Source organism: Aspergillus saccharolyticus (assembly GCF_003184585.1).
Source record: "Aspergillus saccharolyticus JOP 1030-1 unplaced genomic scaffold BP01scaffold_11, whole genome shotgun sequence".
NCBI lineage: Eukaryota > Fungi > Ascomycota > Eurotiomycetes > Eurotiales > Aspergillaceae > Aspergillus > Aspergillus saccharolyticus.
In genome coordinates, this window is record NW_020290621.1 from 564,619 (window position 1) to 592,264 (window position 27,646).

Sequence of the window (27,646 nt, forward strand, 5' to 3'; positions counted from 1 at the left end):
TTATGTCGACCTAGTAATGACCACATGAGCATCTGCAGCGACCACACGGCGGAGTATAGCGCTTGTTTCCAACACAGAAGATGGGTATGATTCTGAAAGACAATATAGATCGATGCTCGACTGACAGGCGATAAAGGTAGTGTAATACCCAGGGAGTGGAGGTGAGGGGAATGGTCGAATCCTTGGGACGCAAACGCAGCAGCGGGAGAATTGCGGGCAATTCGAAAGAACAAGCGGGTGAAGAGAGGAAGCACCGTGAGGGGAGAATCGAAAACAAACAAGGGGTGAATCGGGAAGGCAGAAGGGAATACGAAAGTAAAGTCAAGCTGCAGGCTTACCTGAGTAAAGTAGTTGAAAATGGGGGGAGGGGACGATTGGAAGGGAGTGAGGATGAGGGGAGGAGGGGAGGGGGGGGGGTGGTGGTTTTGGATCGAATAAGTTGTTGGGTAAGAAAGTGGAAAGAGGAGGAGGATCTCTCACACTGGACTCTGGGCGCAGGGTGGACGGGGAAATCGGAGAGGTGGGAGCGGTATAGGGAGCAGCCACCAGTCAGTGGTAGTCACCAGTTGGTCGCTTAGCGGGTTCGGCGTAGGAAGCGGGGGTGCAACAAAAGCCGGGGAACGAGAGATTAAATTAAGAGATTGAAAGTGAAAAGTAACTACGGAGATGCTGAAATGAGTGAGAGCTGATCTCCAACGATCTGTCAGACAGACCAAATGAGACACGAGGCGGGAAAGTCAAAGTGAGTAGCTTAGTAGCGTAGCTCAAGTGCTGCCATGCCACCATGAAGATGTGGGCTTCAGGATTAGGATGGATGAATGAGAGAGAGAGAGAGAGAGAGAGAAAGAGGGTCAAGGTCATGCATCAATAAGAAGAAAGAAGCACTGGACGAGTTGTGTGGTGCTGCAATTGCTGCTGATGCTGCTGCTGCATGGCTACAGTTCAGTAAGAACTGTAGGAACTTCAAATGGATGTGTTATGTGCATATAACTACTAGTACCACTGTGTAATAGGTCGTTCTACAGTCTACGCGATGTCGATGGAGAGTGAGTGATACATCTCTACATCATCAAATGATAGAGCGCAATCACTCCATACAGCATGCACCAACTATACAAGACTAACCGACCCGTCTGGGTCTGTTTCAGACTCGCGCGCAATCCGCGACGCTGGATGCGATGATGCTTGTTCCGCTCGAGTTTTTTTTTCCCCTGGATCGGATCGAGGTCACGTGATGGGCGGATAGTGAAGGACAATTCAGATTCCAGGGGATGATACAGTCTGTACCTACTAAGTACTCTGTAGTCTGTGGTTAGGTGTAGTTAGTGTACGGCCTCCGAAGCAGTTCACAGTAAAGACACGCAAATATCTCTTGGTGAAGAGCAATGACAATTATCATCAACTACTGACGTCACTTGAGCGCGCATCCCCTTCAAGTTTCCATACACTGTGGTTGCCAACTCCACCGAAAATATATCGAGCACGCGATCGACTATCGGATCATCCAGGCTATAGTATCGCACCGTCCAAAGTCACACCTCACCCAGACCATGACAGACCAGACGGGGGCCAGAACGGCTCCGTTCTACTCCATCCCCTCTCGTCGCATGGTCAGCGTCGAACATCCCGCCATCATCAAGAACGTTGACAGGGCCCTCGACACCCTTAGCGGCGAGGCAGGTATCAGTCGAGTAAGCGCAACAACCCAGATCGCAGATCCAACCGCTGACAACAATACTAGATCCTCAACCCGCCCAAGGCGGACAGCCCGGCCAGCCTCTTCCTCCGGCCGGAGGATGCCATGTCCCGGCCGCTGAAGTCGATCAGCTCCGCGACCAACAACGTCCTGGTCAAGGTCACGGTGCCCAAGCGGACGGGTCGCAAGCGCAAGAAGGGCTCCGACGAGCCCTTCACCGGGGTAGCCATTACCACGGGGGATGCGGACGCCCCGCGACGCAGCGCGCGCGAGGTGCTGCAGAGCCTTCGCGATAATGTCGGCAGGTATCAAGTTGAGCCGGTGGGCATAATCGAGCGCACGCATGTATTCCGAGGTATCACCTTTGGTTGGCAACAATTCCACGAGGAAGAAGACTAATTCGCCCAGGGATGCCGGACTTTGCCTTCTCGACAGCATCAAGTGTCTTCGCGAACAAATTTCGCGAGCATATCCTGCCGTTTGATTGTAAGCTTCGTCCTCTCCTATGATCAAACAACCGTCTAACCTCCGCACGCAGTCGACAAGATGAAGCAGTTCGAGCTCGACATGACCAAAGGCATCACCTCCAACGTCGATATCATCCCCCCACCGTCATTCAGCCACGGCGACATGCCCTTCAATTATATGTAAGCCCACCTACCCCCTCCCCCCTCGTCAATCACCTGCATATGAAGCGTTCCCGGGGGAGACCCCCGGACCCCCCTTTCTTTCAGCTTCCTGGCAAACCACATTCTATATCACCTGCATATAAAGCGTTCCCGGGGGTTCTCCCCCGGGACCTCCCTTCTTTTCAGCTTCCTGGAACCTACATCCTATCTATACCAGCCATGAGGCGTCCCGACCCCTCGTCTTCGTCATCATACTAACCGACAAAGATACCGCCAAAACCCTACCATGCAAAAGTCCATCGACACGACCGGCAAAATTACCACAATCAACACGCAGCGCACCGTCAAAGTCCTGACGCACCTCGTCCCCTACGACACCCCCACCGTGCCCTCGCACCCGCGCGAGGACTGCCCCCCAATCTCCACCCTCGACCTAACCCTCCAAGAGACCATCGCCATCGTGCAGTCGCTCTTCGCCACGCGCCCCGCCTGGACACGCCGGGGGCTCCGCAACGCCATCCCGACCATCGAGAAACGCTACGCCCTGCGCCACGCCATCCCGTACGTGGGCTACATCTTCCGCTCGGGCCCGTGGCGCGACGCGATCATCAAGTTCGGCCACGACCCGCGCACCTCTCCCGAAAACCACATCTACCAGACCGTCATGTTCCAGATCCAACCGCGCGACGCCGAGGTCGCGCGCGACGGGTACGTCGGCAGCGGCAGCGGCAGCGGCGCCACGAAAAGCGAAGGCGCAAGGCGCACAACCTACATCCGCCCCAATGAGGTGCCCCAGTTCGTCGACCCGACCTCCTCCTCCTCCTCTTCCTTCTTGGGGAACCAGCTCCAGCATCAGTCCGGCGCCCTGCCGACGGACACTCACATCTTCACCGGCCAGCCCCCGCTGCCCCGGGATGGCCGCATGTGGATGTACTGCGATATTCTCGACCCGACGCTACGCAGCATTCTCTTCCCGGGAGCTGCAAGCCCCCCCGAACAGACTCCCACAGTACCCACCAACCAGCCAACAACCACCCTCACCCCCGTAACCAACCCCTTCCCCCCGCACGGTTTCCTCCGATCCACCTGCGACATAGTGACGGATGGATGGTTCCACAACGGCACCCTGGCGAAATTCAAAACCATCATGCGCCACAAAGTGCTCGCATTACTCGACGACCGCGTCACGGACGACGCCGACTTCGCGCAGATCCGCAGCTTGCCCGACCACGCCACCCCAGAGACCATAAACACCGATTTCTGGCTGGATCCGGCCACCGCAACCCAGAAAAGCACGATGATGGCGACCGAGGTGCGCGCGATTATCAAGAGTGCGCCCGGGTTTCGGGAGCGGGCGGCGGCGGAGAAGCGGGTGAGCAAGAAGCGGGGTGGCGGAAGGAGGGGTCCGGCGGGAGCGAGGAGGAGTACCAGGGGTAGAAGGGTGCAGTTTCGGGAAGATGTGGTTGGCGGGGAGGAGGAAGAAGGAGAAGAGGAGGAGGAGGAGGAAGAAGAGGAAGAGGAGGAGGAGGAGAACGTGGAGATGGAGGTCGGGGAAATGAGCGAGGGAGAGGAAGAGGCCTTCGAGAAAGAGGAGCTGTTGGAAGCCCAGGCGGCGGAGGCGGCCCAGGCGGTATCTGCTGCTCTAGAGGATGTCGAGGAGGCGGACGAGGATGAGGATGAGAGCGAGAGTGAGCCGGACGAGGACATGGATACCTTAAGATGAACCGATGAGCCGAGCTCAACAAGCAGAACGTCAAATCACATGAAACAAATCAGATTGTATAATTCCATTGTAGCTAGCTAATCTTCTTCTATCTAGTTCAAGCAGGTGGAGTCGTATAAGACATTAAAACGTGACGCATTCTCTGGTCATTAGCTGAACATGTAGACACAGAGGCTCCTTGAGCTATAATTGATGAAAGGGAACGATGTGGTTTCCGGCCTCAAACAGAAGCAATGGACGCGCGATATAGGTAGTATGATCGAGGTTGGCGAGGTTGACGAGGGAACGTCGGCCTGCGGTGCGTGGCACAAGGGACGGAATGTCGAACAGAGTGATCCAACAAAGGAAAGAAATCAAAATGACAGTAGCCGATAGGGTATCCATATGATGCTGTGCAAACTCAAGCTTCCAGACGCCAAAAACAGAACAGACAAAAAGAACCACTAGAACACCGTTTTCTTGGCAATGACAAGCGCACCTCAAGCGTTTCAAGACTCTGCAGCAGCCTCCGCTGCTTCCTCAGCAGCACTAGCACTCTCCCAGATCTCAATTTCAGCCTCCGTTGGCTCTGACTTGACATCGGTGCTAGGCTCGGTTGGCAGAGAAGCCTCAAGGAGTGCTGAGATGGAAGAGACACTCGATAGCTTGCTGGGGACGGAACGCGGGCTAGTGCGGGCCAGATGGAGCGACGCCTTCTTCTCCGCACTGTCTGTTTCTTCGTCATCATAAACGATGACGTATGAGAAAGCGTGGCAGTCATCGCCGTAGAAATCGGAGGCATTGAGGTCTCCCAGGGGTTCGCGAGACTCCTCCATCATGACTGACTTGCGGGCTGCAGCGGCAGGCGACTCCCGCTGAAGAGAGCGCGGAAGATCCAGCCCCAAATCCGCGGGAGGAATGTTCTCTTTGCCTCGACCTGAGGTCTCCATTTTCCCCTCCTGGTCACTGATATCCAATACGCACGTGGAGTGTTGCATTAGGTTCGTCATTTCTTCCTGCTCGTTGTCCACATAGATATCGAACGCCCACGACGCGGGTGCCTTGGGAGCGGGCTGACGCTTGGGCTTGGGACCCGACAGGGCAGCCGCGAGGGAGAAGGGGCGGTGAACCGATTTCCGGCCAGTCGACTCCGGGCGGCTCTTAGCAATGGTGGAACGACGGGAAGAGGATTTGCATGACTTTGGTTGAGGCGAGCGTCCAGCCGGCTTGAGAATAGGAGCCGACTTGGGGGTGGAGAGAATAGGCTTGGTCGGGGTGATAGGCACACGCGAGACAGCACTGGGATCGAGAGTGGTCAGAACCACGCGTGAGGACTTGTGTGGCTTAGAAGTATTCTTGGTTGACGGTTCGGCGTCGTCGTCGTCCACAGTGCGCTTCCGCTTGGTCGAGAGCTTCAGAGTCACTGGGTCGATATTCTCCGAGTCGAAGTCCATTGTTGACTGGGTCTTCTTGGACAAGATGGCTCCTGAACCACAGCCGTCAGCAACCCTGTCGGGGAGGGGAAAGAAGCGGAAATGACGGGTCACAAGCATACCATCTTTTTTGTTTTTCAAGTTCATCTTCGTGCGGAGCAAGGAACGCATGCGAGGTGCATCCAGGCTGGCGAAGGGCTGGCGAACGGCGGTCGGGGTCATTGTGAGAGCGGCCATGGTAAAAGAATGGCGGCCCCAGGTACTGACTGAGGAGAATCTCGAAGTGAAAGAAAGGGAGAAGGGGGTAATTGTAAAAATAGCGTTGAATTGGGCGTTGACAGACGAGCCTGTTTTGGTTCAACGTGGAGTCGAGGAGGATGAAAGGTGATTGGCGGTGGAAGGCGAGGATCGACGGAGAGAGAATCGAGACAGTAAACAATGCAACAATAACACTGCCTCTCCACGATCTCTTCTCAGAGAAAGAGAACGAGCGAGCCGGAGGAAGGAAGATATAAAGCGTTGAAACCAGGCAAGGGTTGAGCTGGGGAAGGGAAGATTCTAAGGTTGGAGGGGAGAGGAGGCAGGAAATCTGTAACCGATCGTGGAGTATGTAGTAAGTATGTTGTAGTATGTACCTTATGTATGTTGCATGTACGTATGTATGTGACTAGTAGTAGTTCTCACGGATACGGAGGGGGGGAGATGGTTCATTCCTGCCTGCACATCTGGATGAGGGGGGGGGAGGGTGGAAGAAGGGGGTAATAGTAAGGAGATATGTATGATGGGGATGGGAAAATGGGACCATGGGAGAGTGTAATGTAGTTATAATAAGTAGGCGTGGAGGAATGTGGGAGAGCAAGAGAAAAAAGTGGGCAGAAGCTGAGCCAAAGTCGCGTCAAGTTCGTGTTTATTCCTTGGCCCGAAAGGGTAAAAGTGGTAAGATTTCCGGTTGTATGAAGCTTACCTTTGGAGGTTCCAGGCATTAAACCCAACTGCCATGCAAGGCTACACCCTGCATTATTGACCGATAATTGGTTGATGCGACAATTACATTCTCCTCTTCCCCTCCATGAGTCGGTCTCTTCTTCAGAGACTCTCTGCCTAAGCCTCTACTAAGTTAGTAGGTAGTTACAGACAATTAGTTCTACACGTCCCCCCCCCCCGCCTCAAGGCGCGTCGCGTTCGCTTCAGCTTCAATCAGCCATGGCCCCTCCGAGGTTAACAGCTATGATCCAACGATCTAGTGGCTTTAGACATTGCTTCTACTGAATTTAAAGCACAATGAAGTCAACCAGTCCACGATCCACCATGGGGGTGGCTCAATCATGTCCATCCATCCCTGAACGCGTTGCCCATCACGACCCCCTTCCCCTTCCCCTTCCTTTCATTTCCTTTGTGGGCGCGCGCCTTCACGACCAGTCCTTCTGCTGCTCCATAGCGCTCGCTGTCTTGGCAACTTAGTCGCGTGTCCGTCAATAGTGGACCACGTAGAGTTGTTTCACCACGCCGCATCCCTGGAATGCGGCGCCATCTGCCGGCGGTTACATACAAGCTCTCCCACCCGTCATCTTCAACTCCAAGATGCACTGACTACCGGTGCTACCGACCACTGACCACAACTCAAGCAAGTCTAATAACACCGTTCTCGCCTATCCTGGAAGCACAAAATCCGATTCCCACTCCAATCCCCCGCACACCTACTCTAGCACCAGCCAGTCTCAAACCTCCCAAAATATCGCCTGCATCCCACTGAAACAACACGGACAACCAGCCGGCCCCCCCTAAAATGGTCCTTACTCGCTGCACCTCGCAAATCGCAACCACTTCTCAACATACTCATACTCATACATGAGACCCAGCGAGGCAAGCTTTCTAAAATTATCCCCACTTGTCATTCGACCCAGGGCCCACATCCATCCCGTAAGAGTACTCCGTATCTCGTAGCACTCTTCAGGACCAACTACGCGCCAGAACCTCTCTGAGCAGGGAATCCACGGAGTTTAGTACTGTAGTCTGTAAAGCATTCCTCACGCTTTCTTTTCTTTGGTTCCCGTCTGCGCATGTGCTCTTCTGTCGTCTCACGCTGAGCACTGGACTGCACTGGGCTGGACTAGGGATCTGCAATGGCAGGAGGGCAGTGGCCTCGCACTTCGCATTCCACATTCCTCGCGATGTCGCTCGTTGCCGCCGGAAGGTTGTCGGTATGACATAGTCAGATACACAGAGGAACCTGGTACCTAGAGTACCGTATGCCTAGAAACATACTAATTACATAGCTAGTTGGCGCATGCTGATGATGACTTGAATTGCCCTGGTGGCGCGGCTGGTGCGCTCGTCTGGTTGCATGCAGTACGGTGGTGAGGATCCACGACTCCAAAACCCCGGGGGGAGAGTCCTCCATACTTGAGTGGTGTACTGTACTCGGTAGTTACAGTCCTTTGTAGTTCCAACTGCACTGCACGTGTCGATGTGGTATGATCCCTGGCTCTCATTATGACAAGTCATTTGAGAATGAGGGTGATTGCACGCTTAGAAAATCGAGAAGAGCAAACGGAAGCCGGAGACGAAGGCAGGCTCGACGTAGAGAAGAAGAAGTATGCAGAATAAGTTAGCCCCAGACCCACGAAGGATCGATTGTATAGCTTGGTCCTGTCCGGCTCTCGGGCTGATGCACACAACCTTACGTCTTGCGGAGGTACGAGGGGGATGCTAAATTACCGATAAAGCACCTGGCACTGCACTGCAGGGCAGTCTCAGCGGGTATCCTCTTTGAGCCCTTTCCTCAATACGGTGTGCGGGCACGGCAGCTGTCATTGGGCTCAGCTTGCCCGCGAAGGGACTTTACTGAGAGGCAAACTCCACATTTTTCCACTGACAGTCAAGCTCCATCCTCGCATGAGGGATAGCTGACACCGATAAAAAAAAACCTGCAGACGAACAATGCGCGTGTCTTGTCTTGGAAATTATGTGCTTGGTATTGATTGTTCTAATAGTTAAGCCGGTTCGTAGACCGACCTGGAGAAGGGGAAAATCATACATGCGCCATACACCGTTCATCCTCGCTGTGCCCGAACCCAATCTGGTATGGAAACAATATATCCCGCCAAAAGATGATAATCAGAAAGCAGCAGTCATGACCGTTCACTTCACATCAAACCCGAAATCCAAACCCAAATCAAAGCAGAGACTATCCCATCACACACCGTGTCGGTACACCTGTGTACCGCCGGAGCGGATCTGGACCGTGTCGCGGCGTTGCATAACCACCAAAGCACGGTGGAGGGCTTGCTCGGTGTATCCTCGGCCTTCCACAAACTCGCGTTTCAAGGTCGCCAGGCTCGTGCTCCACCCGATCGGGAGACGGCGTTTTAATTCGTCTTCGATCTTGCTGGCTTCTTCCATCATTTCCTTGCTGCCCTGGCCCTCACCCTGGTTGACGGCGTCCATGGTCGAGGCCAGGAAAAGGCGGATCGCCTCGTCGACGTGGGCCTCCGTCGCGATGGGCGACAGACTCAGCTTGGCCAGGGATTCCGTGATACGCACAATGGCCTCCAGCTGACGCACGGTGATGGGGATGGAAGAGCGAGTCCCAGCGTCGACTTCGTGACGGTGGACCTGCTTTCGGATGGTGACAAAGTGGGACGATAGCTTCTCAGCTGCTTCGTCGGACAGACGAGGAGCGCAACGGCTGTAGATTTCGTTAGCACATCTGGTCAAAGTATTGGGAGATGTAAGTAACAACATACGTGCGGCAATAGCTGATGTAACGCTTCATCTTCTCCAAAGGAATCTCCGCCTCGATTTGTTCCTCAATGCCTCGTCCGCCCATGTGGACACCCATAACGTGTCTGGCAATGCTTTCATCGCGGCTGCGCTCGTGGTCGTCACGCACAATGAAGATCATATCGAAACGCGACAAGATGGTAGTCTGGAAATCAATGTTTTCGCCTGGAGTCTTGAGATCGTCGTAACGACCGAAGATGGGGTTGGCTGCGGCCAGAACCGACGTCCGGGAATTGAGAATAGTGGTGATACCCGCCTTGGCAATCGAGATGGTCTGTTGTTCCATGGCTTCGTGGATAGCAACACGATCTTCGTCCCTCATCTTGTCGAACTCATCGATGCAGACAACACCCCCGTCGGCGAGCACCATGGCACCTCCTTCCAGGTAGAACTCACGCGTAACGTGGTCCCGCTGTACGGAAGCAGTCAAACCTGCCGCGGACGAACCCTTACCGGACGTATAGATGGCAATAGGCGAGACCTTCTCTGTGAACTTGAGCAATTGTGATTTGGCGGTACCGGGGTCACCAAGCATGAGGACGTTGATATCACCACGCAGTTTCATACCATCCGGAAGAATCTTTTTGGAACCACCCATAAGCAGACAGACAATGGCTTTCTTGATGTCCAAATTTCCGTAAATTGAGGGGGCGATGCTGCGTGCCAAGGCTTCATACAAGTCGGGACGACGGCTGAGCTCCAAGAACTCCTGCTCTTCCTCTTCCGAGAAAACTGCATTGCCTTTGGCGGTGTGGTCGAGATCCGTGCTGATACCAACTGCTCGCAGATACGGGTTGCGAATGGCGACAGCGCCATCCTTCTTCCCACCCTTTGAGGATTGGTAGATCGAGAAGATACCCATGACCGTGCAGCGGGAACCAGGCACGACCCGGTTGGCGAGGTAGCGGTCGGCAGAAATGAGGACATGGCGAGGAAGTTCACCCACGGGTACCTGATCTGGAGCCTCCTGCAGCTTCAGGACTTGTTGATCGACAAAGTGGCACTTCTCATGTGAAACGACATACGGGTCCAGCGGGCATGGTTCCGAGGAAGGGTCGCCTGGTTGTTTCTCACGGCCACATTTTCTCGGAAGCTGCATGCCTGCGAATCCGCCTTCGACCGTGAGGTTCTCAGTATAGCCGCAGCCTTTGCATCGGAGATGCATCTGCGTGGCTTTGGACGATATCGTTGAGGCACCGATGACGATACCTGGGATCCGCACAAGATGCGAGATATTCGTGGCATTGAGGTCTCGGATTGAGATATGCGTCGCGGACGAGTGGAGCAGGAGCTGATGAGGGGGAAGTTCAATGTCTCTTTGCGAGGGGTATACAATGCGCTGGGTGCACTCTCGAAGGGCATTCTCAAACTGCGCAAGGGTTGATGTTAGTTAGACCCGTCGAAGACCTCAGGTAGATTTAGAGACTTACAAGGGGGATGATGTTTGCAGGTTCGGTGGTAAGCTTGTGAGCCAGCTCTTCGTTATATGAGATCATGTGTGCGATATCGATGTCGCAGAAGTACTGCTTGACCAAGACATTTTGTCTCAATTGGTCACTGCGATAACCGGTCAGTATCGAGATGTGGCATCGGCGGCGGGCGTCAACATACCGATAGATGAAAGCATTATCCAATTGAAATTCCAAGACGAACTCCCTCAATTTTGCTTGGATCTGGCTGCGAGAGTCTTCAACACCATCGACGCTGGGAGCGAGAACGCTCAAAGTATATGGGGTGCGTCTATCCATGGTGGTGACGGAAGTGATAGAAGGTGGGGGAAGTATTTGTGATGAGGTGTGTAGGTTTTCGGACTATCCCGTTGCGAGGAGAAACTGCAAATATCTTTCCTGAGCAACGGAACACGAATGAAACGCGTCGCGTCGGCTCCCCGCGTTAAGTGGTTTCTGCCTGAGGCCCAAGATAGTTGATTGCAGGATCAACATAGTTCCGTGTTCCGAAGCCCTTTGGGGCATGAAGGGGTCTTTGTCATCCCTCATCCCGGGGGGTCCTGGCGCTTTACCCGATTGGGCTCAAGCTATCATGAACCCCCCGTATCAGATGGAGCTGGGTGACGTTGCAGCAAGATTCAATGTCAATTGCTTCCTGTGACTTCACAAGTTCTCTCTCTGGCGGTTCTGTCTTGTCTGCTAGCGGCAAACTTGCAGCCTGTTAGTGTGCTGCTGGTATTGCCTTTGTTCCCCGATCACTTGTCTACTTGTCATGTTCAGTGAGCGATTGTCCCCAACAGCACGGTGACCGCGGGTCTCGGAGTCGCCATACCGGCAACAACATGTCTGCCAGTCCCCGGAAGTCGATTGACAGCTTGGCCTCAGGCGCCTCAACACCTTCCTTATCTCAATTCTCATTCACACAGATCGAGTCCCCTCGAATCTCATCGCAACGCCTCCCCTTGAGGAGGGGCTCGACCGCAAGCTCGATCGCAAGTATCGGAGGAATTCTCGATCCTGCGAGCAGACACGGCTCCATCGCTGAGTCTGGACAGAATGGTACGACTTCTCTTGACCCTGGTATGACCATTGAATGGCCACCTAAACTTGTCGACCACAGCAATCTCTACCCTTCTGCAGCCTCCGATCGTCCGCACGGGTCTTGTGCCCCATACCGCCGTAGCCACCGCCGGATACAAACCCCCCACGACTCGGGACATCCCTCCTGTCACCTTGACCAATATCCCGCACGTTGACTCCAAAGTCTTCGACTCGTACCTTGCACAAGTAGGGTCGTTGTATGATGCCTTTCAGCAAGCCAAAGAGAGCAATACGGAGCAGGAGTCGCAATTAGTGCGGGGAGGCGGTAAGGCTTCACCAAGGCCGGAAGAGGCGGATTCTCTAGTTCCTAGGTCGCGAGACCGCCGACCGTCAACCTTATCGAGCAGCTCTCGAGCGACTTCTCCATACGACACACGGGGCAGGAGACGTTCATACGCTGGCCGCGGCCGGGGCCATGCCGTCACTCCTTTGTCCACAATCCCAGCGGTCTACTTCGAGGATGATTTCCACCTCGAAAACCCAAGAACGTTTGACGTGGTGTCCGAGAAGGCTGGAATCATCATGTCAAAGGACAGATCGGAGAACGGAGCCGCCGTGGAGTCAGCTGCTGCTGGGAGGAAAGCTCTCGCTACGAATGCTATCTTGCAAGAAAAGCTTTCTTGGTACATGGACACTGTAGAGATCCATCTAATTTCGTCCATATCAACGGCTTCTAAATCCTTCTTTACCGCCCTCGGGTCCTTGCGAGAGCTTCATGCAGAAGCTGCTGACTCAGTGAAACGAATCCAAGTATTGCGGAAGGATCTACAGAAGATTGACCGTGAGATGGCCTTGGGTGGTCTGAAGATTGTGAACCTGCGCCGACGGAGAGAGAATGTACGTATGCTGGCCGATGCCGTGGCCCAGCTTCGCGACGTTGTCGAGTCAGTGTCTAGATGTGAAGCGCTCGTCGAGAAGGGTGATATCGAGGAGGCCGCCGATGGCCTTGAGGAAGTGGAAAGATTGATGGCAGGAGAAGATGCTGCAAGTCTGTCTGCGACTGGTGAACTACAACAGCCAAGGAGGACAGTCGACCTGCGGCGACTCAAAGCGCTTGAGGGTGCATCCGAGGACCTGGATCAGCTGAGATCCCGGATCGGTAGCGGCTATGAGAGCCGCTTCCTCAGCGACCTCCTTGGCGATCTCAGACAGCATGTCGAAACGGTACCGCTGGATACGACGCTACAGCGATGGGGATTCTCTTTTCAGCGACAACGGGGTGCACGCCCTGGAGCTGCACAATCACCCGCCTATATGAATTTCGATGAGCAACTGCGGTCAACATTGCGCACTCACCTCACCGGTCTGGCTCGTGTGCGCCACACAACGCCTGCGGCGACTTCCTTCAAGACCGCAGTGTTACGAGAGATGAAGAGTCTTATTCGCAAACATATGCCGAGCTCCAGCGATGATGACAGTGAATCAGTGGTGTCTGTGTCCACGCACAAGTCTCAACAGCTAAGCCAACAGGAGAAGTCGTCCATACTTGCGCGCAATCTTCGCGCCTTGGACGCTCAGGACTCATATGAGATGCTAGCCAAGGTATACACAGGCATCAGTGAGTCCTTAAGAAGACTCAGTGTTCAGGTTAAAGTTCTCCTCGATATCGCTAGTGGATTAGGAAGCCCTGTCTCGTTGGGGGTGCGCTCTGGGCCCCCGAGTCCAAACCCGCAAGGTCCGACGACGCCGACGCTGGACGCAGAGAGGACCGCAGCTATCATGGCGCAAAACGAGATCTTACAGGTCTTAGATATGTCCAGTCTTCTAGGTCAAGCTGTCGACATCGCCCAATCTCAAGTTGTCAAAGTCCTGAAAGTTCGGTCGGAGCAAACAGCGCAGTTGCCGATGGAGGACTTCCTCAAGTATTTTACCCTCAATCGACTCTTTGCAGACGAATGTGAAGCTATTTCTGGCAGAGGTGGCACCGCGTTGAAAACAGTTGTGGGCAACCAGATTCGAGATTATATCAACCGGTTTGGCGACGGTCAACGGCGCCGCATCGTCGAAGTCATGGATTCTGATAAGTGGGACGCTCGAGACTTCGGAGAGGCCGAGAACGCCATCCTGGAACGGATCCTCAGTGCAAGTACGCGGGACGTTGAGCTCTGGACCGATGCTTCAAAGATCTGGCTGTCTGCGAACGGACGTCAGGATTCGAAACCCGCCAGCCAGTCGACAACCAACGGTACGGGCAAGGAGAAGCTGCGGAGTGCGGTAATCGACGAGCAGAAGTATATACTCACCGAGTCTGGGGTCGCGATGATGAAGAGCATCGAAGACTTTCAGTTCCTTATGGCGAATATACCTAGTATGATGCAGGACATCGCACCGGGGCTCTTGGAGTCGTTGAAGCTGTTCAATTCCCGGTCCTCGCAGCTGATCCTGGGAGCCGGTGCCACGCGAAGTGCCGGTCTGAAGAATATTACCACGAAACACCTTGCTCTATCCTCGCAGGCGCTTAGCTTCATCATCGCCCTGGTGCCGTATGTTCGCGAGTTCGTCCGGCGACACGCGCCCTCGAGTCCGCTGATGGGCGAGTTTGACAAAGTGAAGCGTCTGTACCAGGAGCACCAGAACGGCATCCACGAAAAACTAGTCGACATCATGGGGTCACGGTCTGCCATCCACGTGAACGCGATGAAGAAGATCGACTGGGACGCCTCTGCCGGAACCACCACAGTGAGCCCGTACATGGAGACGCTGGCCAAGGAGACGGGCACCTTGCACCGGGTTCTGAGCAAGCACCTCCCCGACATGACGGTCATGATGATCATGGATCCTGTGTTCAAGAGCTATCGTGAGCACTGGACGAAGGCTTTTGACGAGGTCAAGGTGACTTCGGAGGCGGCCAAGCAGCGGTAAGTGATTCGACCTCAAGTGTGTGGATGCAGCTAATTTTTTGTAGGTTGCAACGTGATGCGGAGCACTTCCAAACCAAGCTCAGCAAGATCGATGGCTTTGGGGATTTAGGCCAGCGACTTCTGGAGCTGGTGCAACAGAAGAGCCTTACCCCGGAGACACGCGAGCCCAGCCCGGACGGGACGAAGGTGTCGTCCGAGACTGACACAGGCCGGAGCCAGAAATAGAATCGTCTGGTGGCCCTGTCTTGACGAGATCAGCTTGTTTGTTTGACTTGTGAGGCTCTGAGCTTTAGGGCATGGTCAGTACGTAGACTGTACATACGGAGTATACTCGAGTTGCCGAGCAGAGACATCATGTACTTCCTGGGCTGTGGTCCGAGTGCGCTTTTCTTCTAATATAGATACTTAATTCAAGCACTACATAATACTTGCAGAACATCGTACTATCACACATGCTGCTGTCTGTGTCTGACATGGAATGCTCTATGAGACCATATCAACAACCGAACATAACTCACTAGACTAATACTAATAACCTACCCTTCCCCAGCAATGTATCAAGAACCACAATCCAATGAACAAAGTCCATTAATCTTTCTTAATATAAGGAAAGAGAATAAACCCCTACCTAACCAGTAAGTAGAGTAGGCAGGCCACCGATCATCGCTCCCAGACCGACGATCTTCACATATCATCTCCAAGCCCCTCCCGAAAAAAGTAATCATACAAAAATAGTTGGCTCAACCATCCATATCCATCATCAATCATATCCCAGCACTCCACCTTCCACTCATGAGTGTCACCAGGTAAAAAAAGAACAACACACCCGGGACTCCCATTCTAACCATGCAAACAGGAATCCCCAATTTTCAGGACTTTGTTGTCCGCGTGGAAGTAGATCTATGCATTTCAACATATGCTTCGCTTACTGGCCAGGCAAAGCACCGAGACCCTTCTTGTCACCGAGGGTTTTGGGCTCGTGGCCGCCCTTGCCGCTGCTGTGACCGGCGCCGCCTTGGATGCTGTAGGTGCCGCCACTGCTCTGGGCGGCTTCGGGGAGGGGGGCGGTGCGCTGGGCACGGTTGAGGGTGTCATTCTTTGGGAGTGTTGTTAGTATCCATGTTGTTGTAACTATGTGTGTGTGTATGGGAGGAGAGGTTTTGGTTAGGTAGAGGATGGGGAGGGGAGGGGATGGGACATACATCCGAGCCGGTACCGTGGGCCTTGGTCTGGCCGGCCTCGATAGCGTTGTCGCTGTGGGGGACACCGTCGTCGTATTCAGCTCCGCGAGGCATTGTGAATTGTTGATAAAAGTAGGTAGGAAGGTAGGTAGGTAGCTGCCCAAATTAGATGATTAGCTTCAGTTTCAAATCTTCCTGCTCTGGCTGTTCCCAGCGGAAATCAACTTACAGATGTAGTTGAATTAGTTTGCTTGTGCTTTGTTGTCTTGATGTGTGTGTGTGTGTGTGTGTGTGTGTGTGTCTTGTAGGAATGCTGAGTGGACAAAGCAAGGGACCGATCTTATATGCTTGTATGCTCCCTTCCAAGTGGTGATGTGTTCATCGATTTTGTGGGCATCGCAGCAGTCGTGGCTGACAGCATTGTGAGGTCATCAGTCATCGTCCTCCCCCACCCAATGACTTCATACTGTACGACCCGGTTAGAGATCACTCAGGTACCCTGACACTCTCTGCCGTTCGATGAAGTTCCCTTCGCTGCCAACTCGGACTGGGTATGGATCGGCGAGGGGTAAGTGATGGTGCGCATGCCATACAATAATTTGAGGGAGGTGAGGTACTGTGTAGGTACACCCGTAAGGGTCTGTGATTCGGTGCACGGTGCTGCGGCATACAGGCGGGAATCCGACTGTCGGTGCTGCTGCGGGAGACCCGGTCGGCAGGGGTTCTCAAGGTTACACTAAAGGGATCCTTCGAGGTGACCTTCAGTCCGATTGATCTGGATCGGATCGATCTGTGATCTCGATTTGTGTTTCTTTATCGTTCTGGATACCAGTACTTATTGGGATTTATCGAATGGATGGAAGGGTGGTGTGCAGATGGAGAGAAGGAAATCGACAAATTGTTCAGCTGCAGCGTTGGCCAGTTGTCGCCGTTGGCCCGCCTTGCAGCATCTGTGTTACCACCATCAACATCGTCTTGCCAGCCAGCCCAGTGCTCAATCTGAGACAAGAGAGAAACATAAAGCTGTGTAGCAGACTGAAAGCACGTACCTACGCGAGGGGATAGCTTACTGCCTCCAGCTTACAATCCCAAGCTCAATCCTAAGCTCAATCCCAGATTACGCCCTCACCGTCCGAATATATACCCACAACCACACTCGATAAAACAATCCTCTACACAGTAGACCGTTTACCAGTGACCTGAGTATAACGCAAGCTATAACCCTTCTGCCAACCCCCTCAACCCCAATCCCTTCCAAATACCCAATAGACACACAAATCACCACCCTCAGCACTGAGCAGCAACACAAATCACACGCCGAGTCCCCACTTCCCGGCCACCCTCGGCACTCAGTAGACTCATCGTTCACCAGTCGCAGAGTTGCAATAACCGAAGCGACCCGGCTCCGACAGCCCACAGCCCACAGCACGATCTCACACGACGACTTGAACTTTCCCTGCCGCGCCTCTAGCTCACGTTCATGACCACGCCACCGGGTTGAACGGGGCGAATGTCTTCCGAGCAAGCGTCGCGCCGTGCGCAGTGAGCACTAGGCCGGGTGTGGTCGCGTTGACTGACTGTCCACGGCCCGGAGACACTTCGGAGTGTTCAACTCGTGCGGTTGTGGTGCAGCTGCTGGGCTGATGCCGCAAACGGCTCGGGAAAGGGGAGGGTAAGGGGTGCGATGCGCCGAAACATGTGACCGCCGCCGTTGGACTTGGTTGCGGGCGGAGGACGAGGGGATCGGGATCTTTAGCCGTGGGGTTGATTCAATTGAGCCGAGGGGCAGCCACCGGGGAACCTTTTTCGGGGCTCTGTTGGGGGAACTTGGTGATGATGGGGATGGTGGGGAAAAGCTAGGGGTGAGACTAGAGGCTGGGGGCTTGGTTGCTTTATTCCTGGAGGAGTGGGAGAGGGGGGAAACAGTGTATAGTGTATCGCTGTATAGACTAGTTATCGCGTATCCGATCGGTAGAGTTGTGGTGGTGAGTCTGGACTGCTTGAGATGGATGGGCCCATTGCGGAGTAGCTCGTGCGGCGGAAGCGGGCCGGTCGCAGCGTTGACTTGGCCAGTACACAGTAGCAGGAGAAGAAGAACAAGGACTGAAGGAAGAAGGACACTTCTCACAAAGTGTCAGAGTTCAGAGGATCGCGGTTATTTTGGTCTTTCGTTTAGGGGCAGCTGAGAGGGGTTGAGCCTCGTGACTGGATTATGGTCGCTCCCGTGAAGGTAAATCGAGAGAGCTCCCCTAGACACGAAGTCGTCAGCTGCGTAGAGTTAAACGCTGTAGAGATTCTGAATGGCATGTCATAGTGCAAAGGTCAAGTCGGAATACAGCTGCTGAAGGTCGCCCTGTGTGCGTCTTCCAGATCGAGGAAATGGGAGGGAACACTGTGCATCGAGGATAACGCGGCAGCGGAGATGGTCTACCCTCGGAAGTTAACTACTGGCTTGCCCGAGCAGGCCGAGACCCTACGTGTGCGAGCAGAGATCTGTACTTGAGAACCAAAGTGGTAAATGTATTGAACAGAAAGTGGATCCTAAACTCCAGCATGCAAGGGTATCTGACGACGTGACTGAAACCGAATTCAAACTAATGCAACCCAGCGCCCAGAGACACGCCGGCCTAGCTTGGCTCTTAAAACTCCCAGAACCGCCCCAGCCTATCCACAACTGTCAGGTAGATAGAACAAGCCTGGGGGCAAGTTGCGGCTGCGCTGGGCCCGGACGCCACTTTGCATGCAAAAGTTGTATAGATCAATGCTTTCCTGGCTCCATTCGAAAGAGCCAGTACCCTCCTGCGGCTCAGACAGTACAGGTCTGGCATCGACATTCGACAGACGACTCTCTGGACGATTGCTTCGCACCGAGGTGAGAGAATGAGTAAAGGAGGTTGATCGCATTGCAGACGAGATGAATGGTCGTAGCGAGCGTATGCTGCCCGCAGATTCCGACTCTGGTCGTGTGGACGCATGAGAGGGGGTATGAGAGGTCGACCTCATGGCAGGTGAGAGAAACGGTCGTAGCGAGCGGATACTCTCCGACTCGGACACCGGGTCAGGATTGACAACAATGAGCCTCTCTAGCGGTGCGTGCATGTAATCACAGCCGACAACGGCCGAAATGCAATTGTAGTTGATGGCTGGGGCGTCGGACGACACAGGAGGGCATCGGTGCTTGACGTCCGGTTGAGATGGAGGATCGTTTGATTTCTGAAAGGACTTCCAGAACTCCTGCAGGATTTTCCAGGGAGTCCGAGAACTCGACTTTGATATGAGTCCACGGAAGTGACCTTGGACTTGCTTTATCACCATAGTTTAGATGTACGCAGTAGATGTTGTGGGCGGAGGATGGAGTGGAGAACGATGGTCCAACGTTGGTGGCAAGTGGGGGCGGGGAAGATGGCAGAAGGTAGGTTCTGACTTCAAGGCTGGCTGCTGTTCGCTCGAGTACCGAACCATTTCATCGATCAGGAGGAATCGTTTGTGTAGAAAACTGTCAATTGAGCCACCAAGGAGAGACCATTGACGCACTCAAGTCACCTGAGACAGCGCCTGGCGCGCAAACGATCTGATGCTCGATGGAGATCGGTGCAGAACCGCTCCAACAGAGCCCGCAAGAGGAGCCATGGCTTGTTAAATGTCTGGCTGTATGTCCTATTACTGACGATTCAAGGCCAAGCGGTAAGAGAGCGAGTTTCGGGAGAGTATGAGTTGGAAGTGAATCATGGCGAACTCAATTGTGCGAACCAGACAACCATGAATGCTGGATTGTGCAATTCAATTGCTCGGAAGAAAAAGGTACAGTACAGAAAAGTTGATGATTTGCACATCAGCACGAGGGGGTGGCTGCTGCTCTGCATCAGAATAAAAACCATCAGAGGGACGATTGGCAGGCGGAAGACCGAGCGGGCAGTGGGCGGCGGGCGGTGACGTCAGAGCCAGCAGCGACAGCTTTCCCCAGATTCTTTTTTGCCCAGATTTACCCAGATTTACCCAAGTTTTTACCCAATGCGGCTGGTCGGAGCCAAGCGGAGTCAATCTCTGGGTTGGGAGGTACATTTGCCTACACTGTGGGTTTTTTGCTGAAGGGAACCACAATTTAGAATTATTCAGAGAAAAACAAAAAAGGGAAAAAAAAAAGAAAAGAAAAGAAAAGAAGAAAAAGGGGACGACACCGTTACAATTGATAAGAACAGGAACCATTACATTGGGGGGATGGTTTCTAATACGAGATTGTCACTTCCCCCCCGTTCATGGGCGGGAATCCTGTTCCCCCTTGTGTCACATAAAATAGTTACTAGCTGACAACTGGAGCCTCCCTGTTTTCCTGTACTGGCTGTGTTGCTTGGGATATCTGTCCAAAGGAGGCGACAAAACGTAAAACTTGCAGCATCATCATCGCGGGTAACCTCAGTCTGCTGTAACGCTTGCAGCTCTCTCACGGATCATCATCTGGTCGGATGATTCTGCAATTGACGGGACCAACCGGGGGTTGTCATTAGCCGGCTCCTCTTCCAAGGTCTCCAGACGAAGGCCGAGGCCAGGACTGGGGATGTGTCCGTGCAACGCCAATCGTTTAGTGAGTAGCTCAGCGAGACACACAAAGGATACCCATAATTAAGCGAAGGTAGGAAAGGAAGGAAAGTGAAGCTAAGAATTGGCCCTTCCCCTCCCTGTGCTGTGCTAGGCTGGGGGTTGGGGTTTAAAATTGTCCCTGGCAACCAAACACAAGGAAGGGAAATGAGAAGAGGAAAAGTTCAGGTTGGCGGTTGCAAACTCCGTATTTGATTGAACCTTGAACTCCGTTGTGTACTAGTAGTGGTCTAGTAGTAGTAGTAGTCACTCGTCCTGCCTGTTTCCTTCATCCTTCCCACCCCCGCCACCCACCTTGAATTTCCTCCCCGCACGTCACCACCATCTCCTCCTCCTGGGGATTCTCTTTTCCTTTGGCCAATTTTTTCCTCTTTTCTCTCTTCCTTTACTTCTTTACTTTCCCCTCTACATTTCTATCCTCACCCCCTAAATCTCCCCCAAGTGACGCGAGTTCAAGTAGCTCATCGTCGACTTCTCTTGGTTTCTAGCTTGTTGGAGCTTCCTCCGCACCCGCTTTCTAGCACTTACACAGCTACACAGCTCTACAGTGCACAATGGCGAGTGAAGACAACGGTCAAGATCCTCCCAAGCGAGATGTTCGCAACCATCTGCTCTTTGAGATTGCAACAGAGGTTGCCAATCGCGTGGGAGGTATCTATTCCGTCCTCAAGTCCAAAGCTCCAGTTACCACCGCCGAGTATGGGGAAAGATACACGCTGATCGGCCCGCTCAATCGGGCCTCTGCAGCTGTGGAGGTCGAGGAGCTGACTCCCTCGAACCCGCGACTGATTGAGACCATCCAGTCCATGAAAGAGCGTGGTATTGAGATTGTCTATGGCCGTTGGCTGATTGAAGGTGCGCCCCGTGTGCTTCTCATCGACACTTCAACCGGATACAAGTACTTGGACGAGTGGAAAGGCGATCTGTGGAACACCGCTGGTATTCCCTCTCCTGCGGGAGATACAGAGACGAATGAGACCATTGTGTTTGGTTACCTGGTGGCCTGGTTCCTCGGTGAAGTAGGTGAAAGCGAAAGTCCAGTATGTCTAGTGACCTGTGCTAATTGAATGGCTAGTTCATTGCACACGAGCGCAAGAAAGCAGTCGTGGCGCATTTCCACGAGTGGCTTGCGGGCGTTGCTCTTCCCCTGACAAAGCGGCGCCATATGGACCTCACCACGATTTTCACCACTCACGCTACACTGCTCGGTCGCTACCTATGCGCAGGCTCGGTAGACTTCTACAACAACCTGCAGCACTTTGACGTGGATGCAGAGGCGGGCAAGCGCGGCATCTACCATCGATACTGTATCGAGCGAGCTGCTGCGCACACAGCCGATGTCTTCACAACCGTTTCGCACATCACTGCTTTTGAAAGTGAGCACTTGCTCAAGCGGAAGCCGGATGGGGTGCTACCAAACGGCTTGAATGTAAAGAAGTTCTCAGCGGTGCACGAGTTTCAGAACCTGCACTCGCAGTCAAAGGAGAAGATCAACGACTTTGTTCGGGGCCATTTTTACGGGCACAACGACTTCGATCTAGACAACACTCTGTATGTGTTTACCGCTGGTCGTTATGAGTTCCGCAACAAAGGTGTGGATATGTTCATCGAGAGCTTGGCACGTCTCAACCACCGCCTGAAATCCAGTGGATCGAAGACAACAGTCGTTGCGTTCATCATCATGCCTGCCCAGACCTCCTCACTTACTGTGGAGTCGCTGAAAGGCCAAGCTGTCGTGAAGTCGCTTCGAGAGACAATCCACAACATTGAGCAGGGCATTGGAAAGCGTATGTATGAGCGTTCCTTGGCATGGAAGGAGGGTGACAACATGCCGGATGAGAAGGACTTGATCACTAGCCAAGATCGCGTCCTGCTGCGCCGTCGGTTGTTTGCCATGAAACGCCACGGCCTGCCACCTATTGTTACCCACAACATGGTCAACGACCATGAAGACCCAATTCTGAACCAGATCCGTCGGGTGCAATTATTTAACCACTCCTCGGACCGGGTTAAAGTGGTCTTCCACCCCGAGTTTTTGAACTCATCGAACCCAGTGCTTCCGCTTGACTATGATGACTTTGTGCGCGGCACCCACCTTGGAGTTTTCCCGTCTTACTATGAGCCGTGGGGATACACTCCAGCCGAGTGTACCGTGATGGGAGTCCCTAGCATCACCACCAACCTTTCTGGTTTCGGCTGCTACATGGAGGAATTGATTGAGAACTCGTCCGATTATGGTATCTATATCGTGGACCGTCGGATGAAAGGGGTGGATGACTCTGTGAATCAGCTTACAGACTTTATGTTCAACTTCACTCAGAAGAGCCGGCGGCAACGGATCAACCAGAGGAACCGGACCGAGAGACTGAGCGATCTTTTGGACTGGAAGCGGATGGGACTGGAATATGTCAAAGCCCGACAACTTGCTTTGCGCAGAGGTGTGTATTTGTTCGCAACATGGTCACAAGTTCGAATACTCATCAGTATGCAGCGTACCCTTCGTCATTTGGAAACGGTGATGACGTTTACGATATCATCGGAGGCACAGAGCAGAAGATCTCGCGCCCTCTATCTGTTCCCGGTTCTCCCAGAGATCGTTCCGGCATGATGACGCCTGGGGATTTTGCCTCGCTTCAGGAGGTGAAGGAAGGGCTCAGCACGGAGGACTACGTCGCCTGGCGACTCCCGTAAGTCGAAAGATGATACATCACTAGGTGAAAGATCTAGTCGCTGACCAAATTTCAATGCACAGGACCAGCGAGGAAGAAGAGCCAGATGACCACTACTTCCCTCTCACCCTCAGAACGAAGAAAGCTGGCGACCGGCCTGCCTCCCCCCTCGACCGGCTTTCGGTGAACGGTGATGCATGATTGACTGTCCATACGATACCAACAGACCCAAATTCCTTACCTCTTGATGTGAAGCCTATTGTTATGTAGTTGTTGCATTTTCTGCGGTTCTTTTGTTCGTCCAAGCATGCTTGCAGTTTTGACTTACGTCGACTTTTCCCAATTTGTAGTCCTGGTAAAGCGAATCGTTACATTGCCGCGTGAGATTACAGTCTTGCCTGTCCGTACGGTCTGGTGTCTCCAGCTTGGTTCTTTAGTCCCTTATCTGATATTGATTAGTTCCCTTTTCCGTTATGCCTCTTGTACATTTCCCCCCACTCACAGATTGAACATGGGATACTCGAATGCTTGAACCACTTTGTGTATAGCAGGTTTCTGTAATATAATCTGGTGCTAGCCATGCAGGTGGGCTTGTCCACTGAGCGTACAAGTAAGTTAGTCCGAAATCAGACGATACTTGTAAAGGAAGGATTGTCCTCAAAGACGCCAAGAGGTTGAGTGATTTAATGGAGGGCCCAGTGGTGGGGGTCTTTCGGAGCAGAGACGTGCGAGACGATCAGCAAGTCTGGCCCATTTAGACTTTGGGAGCATAATCCCCCCTGTCTCTCGGTGAGGAACCCTGGACTGTGTGTACTTTGTGTGTACACGCTACGGCGTACACAACAGTATGTACATGTGATGGAGGTGGGGTTTCCCCTCCCTCTGCCTTATTTACTTATACTTCCGGTTCCCCTCTTCCTCTTCCTCTCCCTCTTACTCTTCCTTCTATCACTCAAACTTCCTCTGTTTCTGCTCCCAACTTTCAATCATCCAACCTTCACCGCACTACACTATCGTCCGGTACGGCCATCACAATGAGGCTACGCAATCAGGATGACTTCCGGGTCTTCTCGCTAGGGGTTCACACGGATCAAGGTATCGTACTAGTATAATGGCAGTCACGGCTCGCGCATGACAGGTGTTCGACTCGGGGCCTTGTCCTCAATTCCCGGCCAGTGGTGAATTCCTACGCCGCAGCACTGGCTGTGTCTTGAGGGCAGGGACTCGATCGTTCTGAGATTATACTGTCATAACTTGATCTAGATAATACTAGCGAAAGGACATGCGTGGCACTGATTGTTCCATACCCCTGCAACCAAGATGGAAGGGGAGCTTGTCTCCCCATTGCTGACAATGTCCAGTACTTTGATCTTCTTGACTTGAACTCTGTGCCAAGATGTCTACTGACAAGATCACTTTCCTGACCAACTGGTATGCACTCACGCTGCTCACAGAGACTATATTTGTGGGCCCTGCTAAGTTCTGTGTTAAGGCACGCGACCCCGTACCACGCCCCACTGTACCTTGCGCAGAGCAAAGGCTTCTTCAATGAGGAGGGTCTCAAGGTTGCCCTGCTCGAGCCCAATGACCCCTCCGATGTCACCGAGATCATCGGAAGCGGCAAGGTGGACATGGGTTTCAAGGCCATGATTCATACTTTGGCTGTACGTGCTGCCCAGCAATAGCCTCCACTGGTCACTAATGTCGATGTAGGCCAAAGCTCGCAACTTTCCTGTCACCTCGATCGGCTCTCTCCTTGATGAGCCCTTCACCGGAGTCATCTACCTCAAGGGTGGCGGAATCACTGAGGACTTTCGCTCCCTGAAGGGTAAGAGAATCGGTTACGTCGGCGAGTTTGGCAAGGTGCGTAGCGTACCCTGCAAAGCACCTGTCCCCGTTATCATACTGACTCGCAACTGTAGATCCAAATTGACGAGCTGACCAAATACTACGGCATGACGGCGGACGACTACACTGCTGTGCGCTGTGGTATGAACGTGACTAAAGCGATCATCGAGGGTACCATTGACGCGGGAATCGGTCTGGAGAACGTGCAGATGGTCGAATTGGCCAACTGGCTGGCGAGCCAGAACCGGCCGCGTACTGACGTGCAGATGCTGCGCATCGACCAGCTCGCTGAGCTCGGCTGCTGCTGCTTCTGCTCGATCCTGTACATCGCCAACGACGCCTTCCTGGCCGCTAACGGGGAGCGTGTCCGCAAGTTCATGAAGGCCGTCAAGCGTGCGACCGAGTACGTCCTCGCCTCGCCCGCCCAGGCGTTTGAGGAGTACGTGGCCATGAAGCCCATCATGGGCACCCCGGTCAACCGGCAGATCTTCGAGCGGTCGTTCGCATACTTCAGCCGCGACCTCAAGAACGTCCAGCGCGACTGGAACAAGGTCACCAACTACGGCAAACGGCTGGGGATCTTGGATGCGGACTTCCAGGCCAATTACACCAACGAGTTCTTGTCCTGGGAGCTGGATGCTGACTCCACCGATCCGCTGGGCGATCAGAAGCGCATGGCGGAGTTGCAGAAGGAGGTGGCCGACCAAGGTGGATTCCGTCGGCTGGTTGCCTCTGCTTGATTCTGCCAAGAGAAGATTCTTGCTACAGCAACACACTGTCAACATGATAAGGCTGGCGGATTTGAGGATGCGCTGGTTATGCACTCGTTAACATGAATATCTATTGAGCTTTGGCCCCATGTGTTTCCCACAGTTGATGCGTAGGTTGTAGCAGTTGTTTCCGCCCGGTAAAAGAAACCATGCGAAACAGTACTATCATGGTGGATGAAGATCGTTAGACCACATGAGAACCGTACTGCTGAATTCATACAGATCCCCAGGCAGATCGCTTGTCACATCGGAGTCAACACAAGATCATAACGATCCCCGCGATGCCGTATGCCTGCCTCTGTCGCCCTCCGGATGAGAGTCTTTCTGCTGTCGCAACAAAGAGTCAAGTTGCACGCCGTCCTCACATTCGACATCGCTCGGACGTTCTTCATCCTCATCCAAGCCCTTCAAAGGCCGGAACTCTCCTCTTTCCCGGTCCAGAGCTCGACGACGCGCTCCTCGGAACCCAGATCCCAACCTGAATCGACGTACAATGTAGACTGCACCGGCCAGGAAAAGCGCACTGAGCAAGAATCCTGCAACCGCAGACCCAAAAGACAACCTCCCCGACAGCCCCAAACCATCCTCCTCTTCCTCCTCAGCCCCCGAGACGACAACCGCCTCCTCGGCCGCAGGATCCCAGCGCGCAATCCTCGACGCGCGAAGCACATGGCCCGTGGCATTCAGCGCCACCACCCGGAGGAAGCGATATGCAACAGCATCCTCGGGGATAGAAATAGCCGTCTCGAACCCCGCCTTCGAGACATTTACGATACGCTCGAAGACATCATGCCCCCCATCACCCCCATTCCCATTCGCCCCCTCCAATCCCCACCTCGCCACCTCCGTAGCCCCATTCCAACTCACCGCCGCGCGATACCTATACACCTCAAAATCCGGACGCGTGGTCGGCCGCCCGTGCCAGGGGTGCTTGAAGACGCGATAGGAGAGGATATTACCGAGACCAAACTCGCGCTCGGGGCCGAAATGCACGCGACACAGCGGCTCGCCGGCGCGCGAGAACTCGGTCCACGCGGCGTTCCAGCCATACCCGACCAGGACGTTGCCGTTATCCAGCAGCTGCAGGCTGCCCTGCGATTGACTGCTGAGGGGGTTATCGGGGGTGGTGCGGTACTCGTGGCGCAGACTGACCGTCCTGCGGGTTTGGTCGAGGTCGAGGTAGAGGCCGCGGCTGGGGAGGGCGGGGGCGCCGACACCGCGCGAGGCGTTGTCGAAGAGGGTGATGGCGGTGTCGTTATCGCGAAAGCGGGCGTGGTGTTGCCAGGTGAAATTCGTTGCCGGGCCTATCGCCTCTGTCCCCCTCTCTGTACTAGCTGCAGCAGCAGCTGCAACTGATGGCGAAATGTCTACGAAATCATTCCGCTTCCCCCCCAACCGCCACAGAATCTCACCCGTCCGCCCATCGATATACGTCAGACAGTTCGCATAGCGGGCCGAGACCAGAAAATTGCCTTGCCGGTCCTTATCGACGCTGTTGATATGAAAGAAATCCCAGGGATTGTCCTCGGACTCGCCGTTGCCCTCGCGGCCGCGCACGACGTCCGCGAAGGCAAAGTGCTCCGAGGCCCGCCACTCGAAGAGCAGTCTGCCCGTCTCGATGTCGAGTTCCTGGAACGTGCCCTCCCAGATCCAGCCCTCCGCGGGGCCGGATTCAATGTCGGAGAGATTGGCACGGCGGCGGTCGTAGCTCGTCAGGAGGACAGTGTCGTCGGCTGTGATGTGGAACTCGTGCAGGTCGCCGGGGAGGCCGTGCGCGGCGGTGAATTTGTAGGCTTCATGGTAGGTGGTGTCTAGCTGTAGTTACCATTCTTAGATTTGCTTTGCTTTGCCTTTTTTTTTTTTTTTTTTTTTTTTTTTTTTTTTTTTTTTTTTTTTTGAGCTGCCACATAAGAACCCCTGGTTCCCCGG

The 27,646-nt window shown here is 53.8% G+C and overlaps 11 protein-coding genes across 11 annotated transcripts in view; 5 read left to right on the forward strand and 6 right to left on the reverse strand.

Annotated features, from left to right (window-relative positions):
- Positions 1 to 455: 455 nt before the first annotated feature.
- BP01DRAFT_27142 (uncharacterized protein) lies at positions 456 to 908 on the reverse strand. Its single transcript, XM_025571392.1, has one exon. The coding sequence runs from the start codon at positions 859 to 861 to the stop codon at positions 634 to 636; it is 228 nt and encodes a 75-aa protein (XP_025432253.1). The 5' UTR covers positions 862 to 908; the 3' UTR covers positions 456 to 633.
- Positions 909 to 1,305: 397 nt separating this feature from the next.
- On the forward strand, positions 1,306 to 4,098 carry BP01DRAFT_391099 (transcription factor TFIIIC subunit TFC1). The gene is made up of 5 exons (XM_025578051.1): positions 1,306 to 1,691; positions 1,742 to 2,051; positions 2,105 to 2,182; positions 2,235 to 2,343; positions 2,593 to 4,098. The coding sequence occupies exons 1-5, from the start codon at positions 1,551 to 1,553 to the stop codon at positions 4,046 to 4,048; spliced, it is 2,094 nt and encodes a 697-aa protein (XP_025432254.1). The 5' UTR covers positions 1,306 to 1,550; the 3' UTR covers positions 4,049 to 4,098.
- A 381-nt stretch (positions 4,099 to 4,479) lies between these two features.
- BP01DRAFT_27219 (uncharacterized protein) lies at positions 4,480 to 5,912 on the reverse strand. Its single transcript, XM_025571397.1, has 2 exons — positions 5,583 to 5,912; positions 4,480 to 5,513 (listed from the first exon to the last, which is right to left on the reverse strand). The coding sequence occupies exons 1-2, from the start codon at positions 5,695 to 5,697 to the stop codon at positions 4,537 to 4,539; spliced, it is 1,092 nt and encodes a 363-aa protein (XP_025432255.1). The 5' UTR covers positions 5,698 to 5,912; the 3' UTR covers positions 4,480 to 4,536.
- A 2,506-nt stretch (positions 5,913 to 8,418) lies between these two features.
- Positions 8,419 to 11,052, reverse strand: BP01DRAFT_317366 (MCM DNA helicase complex subunit MCM5). The gene is made up of 4 exons (XM_025572609.1): positions 10,855 to 11,052; positions 10,674 to 10,800; positions 9,207 to 10,612; positions 8,419 to 9,148 (listed from the first exon to the last, which is right to left on the reverse strand). Exons 1-4 carry the CDS (start codon positions 10,989 to 10,991, stop codon positions 8,656 to 8,658), a joined length of 2,163 nt encoding a protein of 720 aa, XP_025432256.1. The 5' UTR covers positions 10,992 to 11,052; the 3' UTR covers positions 8,419 to 8,655.
- Positions 11,053 to 11,357: 305 nt separating this feature from the next.
- BP01DRAFT_338790 (GARP complex component) lies at positions 11,358 to 15,043 on the forward strand. Its single transcript, XM_025573336.1, has 3 exons — positions 11,358 to 11,750; positions 11,812 to 14,650; positions 14,698 to 15,043. Exons 1-3 carry the CDS (start codon positions 11,534 to 11,536, stop codon positions 14,876 to 14,878), a joined length of 3,237 nt encoding a protein of 1,078 aa, XP_025432257.1. The 5' UTR covers positions 11,358 to 11,533; the 3' UTR covers positions 14,879 to 15,043.
- Positions 15,044 to 15,320: 277 nt separating this feature from the next.
- Positions 15,321 to 15,979, reverse strand: BP01DRAFT_355915 (uncharacterized protein). Its single transcript, XM_025574814.1, has 2 exons — positions 15,856 to 15,979; positions 15,321 to 15,749 (listed from the first exon to the last, which is right to left on the reverse strand). The coding sequence occupies exons 1-2, from the start codon at positions 15,946 to 15,948 to the stop codon at positions 15,579 to 15,581; spliced, it is 264 nt and encodes an 87-aa protein (XP_025432258.1). The 5' UTR covers positions 15,949 to 15,979; the 3' UTR covers positions 15,321 to 15,578.
- Positions 15,980 to 18,498: 2,519 nt separating this feature from the next.
- On the reverse strand, positions 18,499 to 19,149 carry BP01DRAFT_381910 (uncharacterized protein; the record flags this gene model as incomplete). Its single annotated transcript, XM_025577338.1, has 1 exon — positions 18,499 to 19,149. The coding sequence occupies one exon, from the start codon at positions 19,147 to 19,149 to the stop codon at positions 18,499 to 18,501; it is 651 nt and encodes a 216-aa protein (XP_025432259.1).
- Positions 19,150 to 20,641: 1,492 nt separating this feature from the next.
- BP01DRAFT_355918 (glycogen [starch] synthase) lies at positions 20,642 to 23,714 on the forward strand. The gene is made up of 4 exons (XM_025574815.1): positions 20,642 to 21,449; positions 21,506 to 22,868; positions 22,922 to 23,117; positions 23,183 to 23,714. Exons 1-4 carry the CDS (start codon positions 20,985 to 20,987, stop codon positions 23,298 to 23,300), a joined length of 2,142 nt encoding a protein of 713 aa, XP_025432260.1. The 5' UTR covers positions 20,642 to 20,984; the 3' UTR covers positions 23,301 to 23,714.
- A 184-nt stretch (positions 23,715 to 23,898) lies between these two features.
- BP01DRAFT_355919 (uncharacterized protein) lies at positions 23,899 to 24,163 on the forward strand. Its single transcript, XM_025574816.1, has one exon. The coding sequence runs from the start codon at positions 23,958 to 23,960 to the stop codon at positions 24,135 to 24,137; it is 180 nt and encodes a 59-aa protein (XP_025432261.1). The 5' UTR covers positions 23,899 to 23,957; the 3' UTR covers positions 24,138 to 24,163.
- BP01DRAFT_355920 (NMT1/THI5 family protein) lies at positions 24,077 to 25,806 on the forward strand. The gene is made up of 4 exons (XM_025574817.1): positions 24,077 to 24,530; positions 24,592 to 24,763; positions 24,813 to 24,962; positions 25,022 to 25,806. Exons 1-4 carry the CDS (start codon positions 24,496 to 24,498, stop codon positions 25,685 to 25,687), a joined length of 1,023 nt encoding a protein of 340 aa, XP_025432262.1. The 5' UTR covers positions 24,077 to 24,495; the 3' UTR covers positions 25,688 to 25,806.
- Positions 25,807 to 26,124: 318 nt separating this feature from the next.
- BP01DRAFT_373267 (arylsulfotransferase family protein) overlaps positions 26,125 to 27,646 on the reverse strand; it is a gene marked incomplete at both ends in the record, with an annotated part of 2,138 nt that continues 616 nt past the window's right edge. The window contains 2 exons of the mRNA XM_025576777.1: positions 26,125 to 26,195; positions 26,299 to 27,532. Of these exons, the coding sequence (XP_025432263.1) occupies positions 26,125 to 26,195; positions 26,299 to 27,532 (1,305 nt within the window). The remainder of the gene's footprint in view (positions 26,196 to 26,298; positions 27,533 to 27,646) is intronic.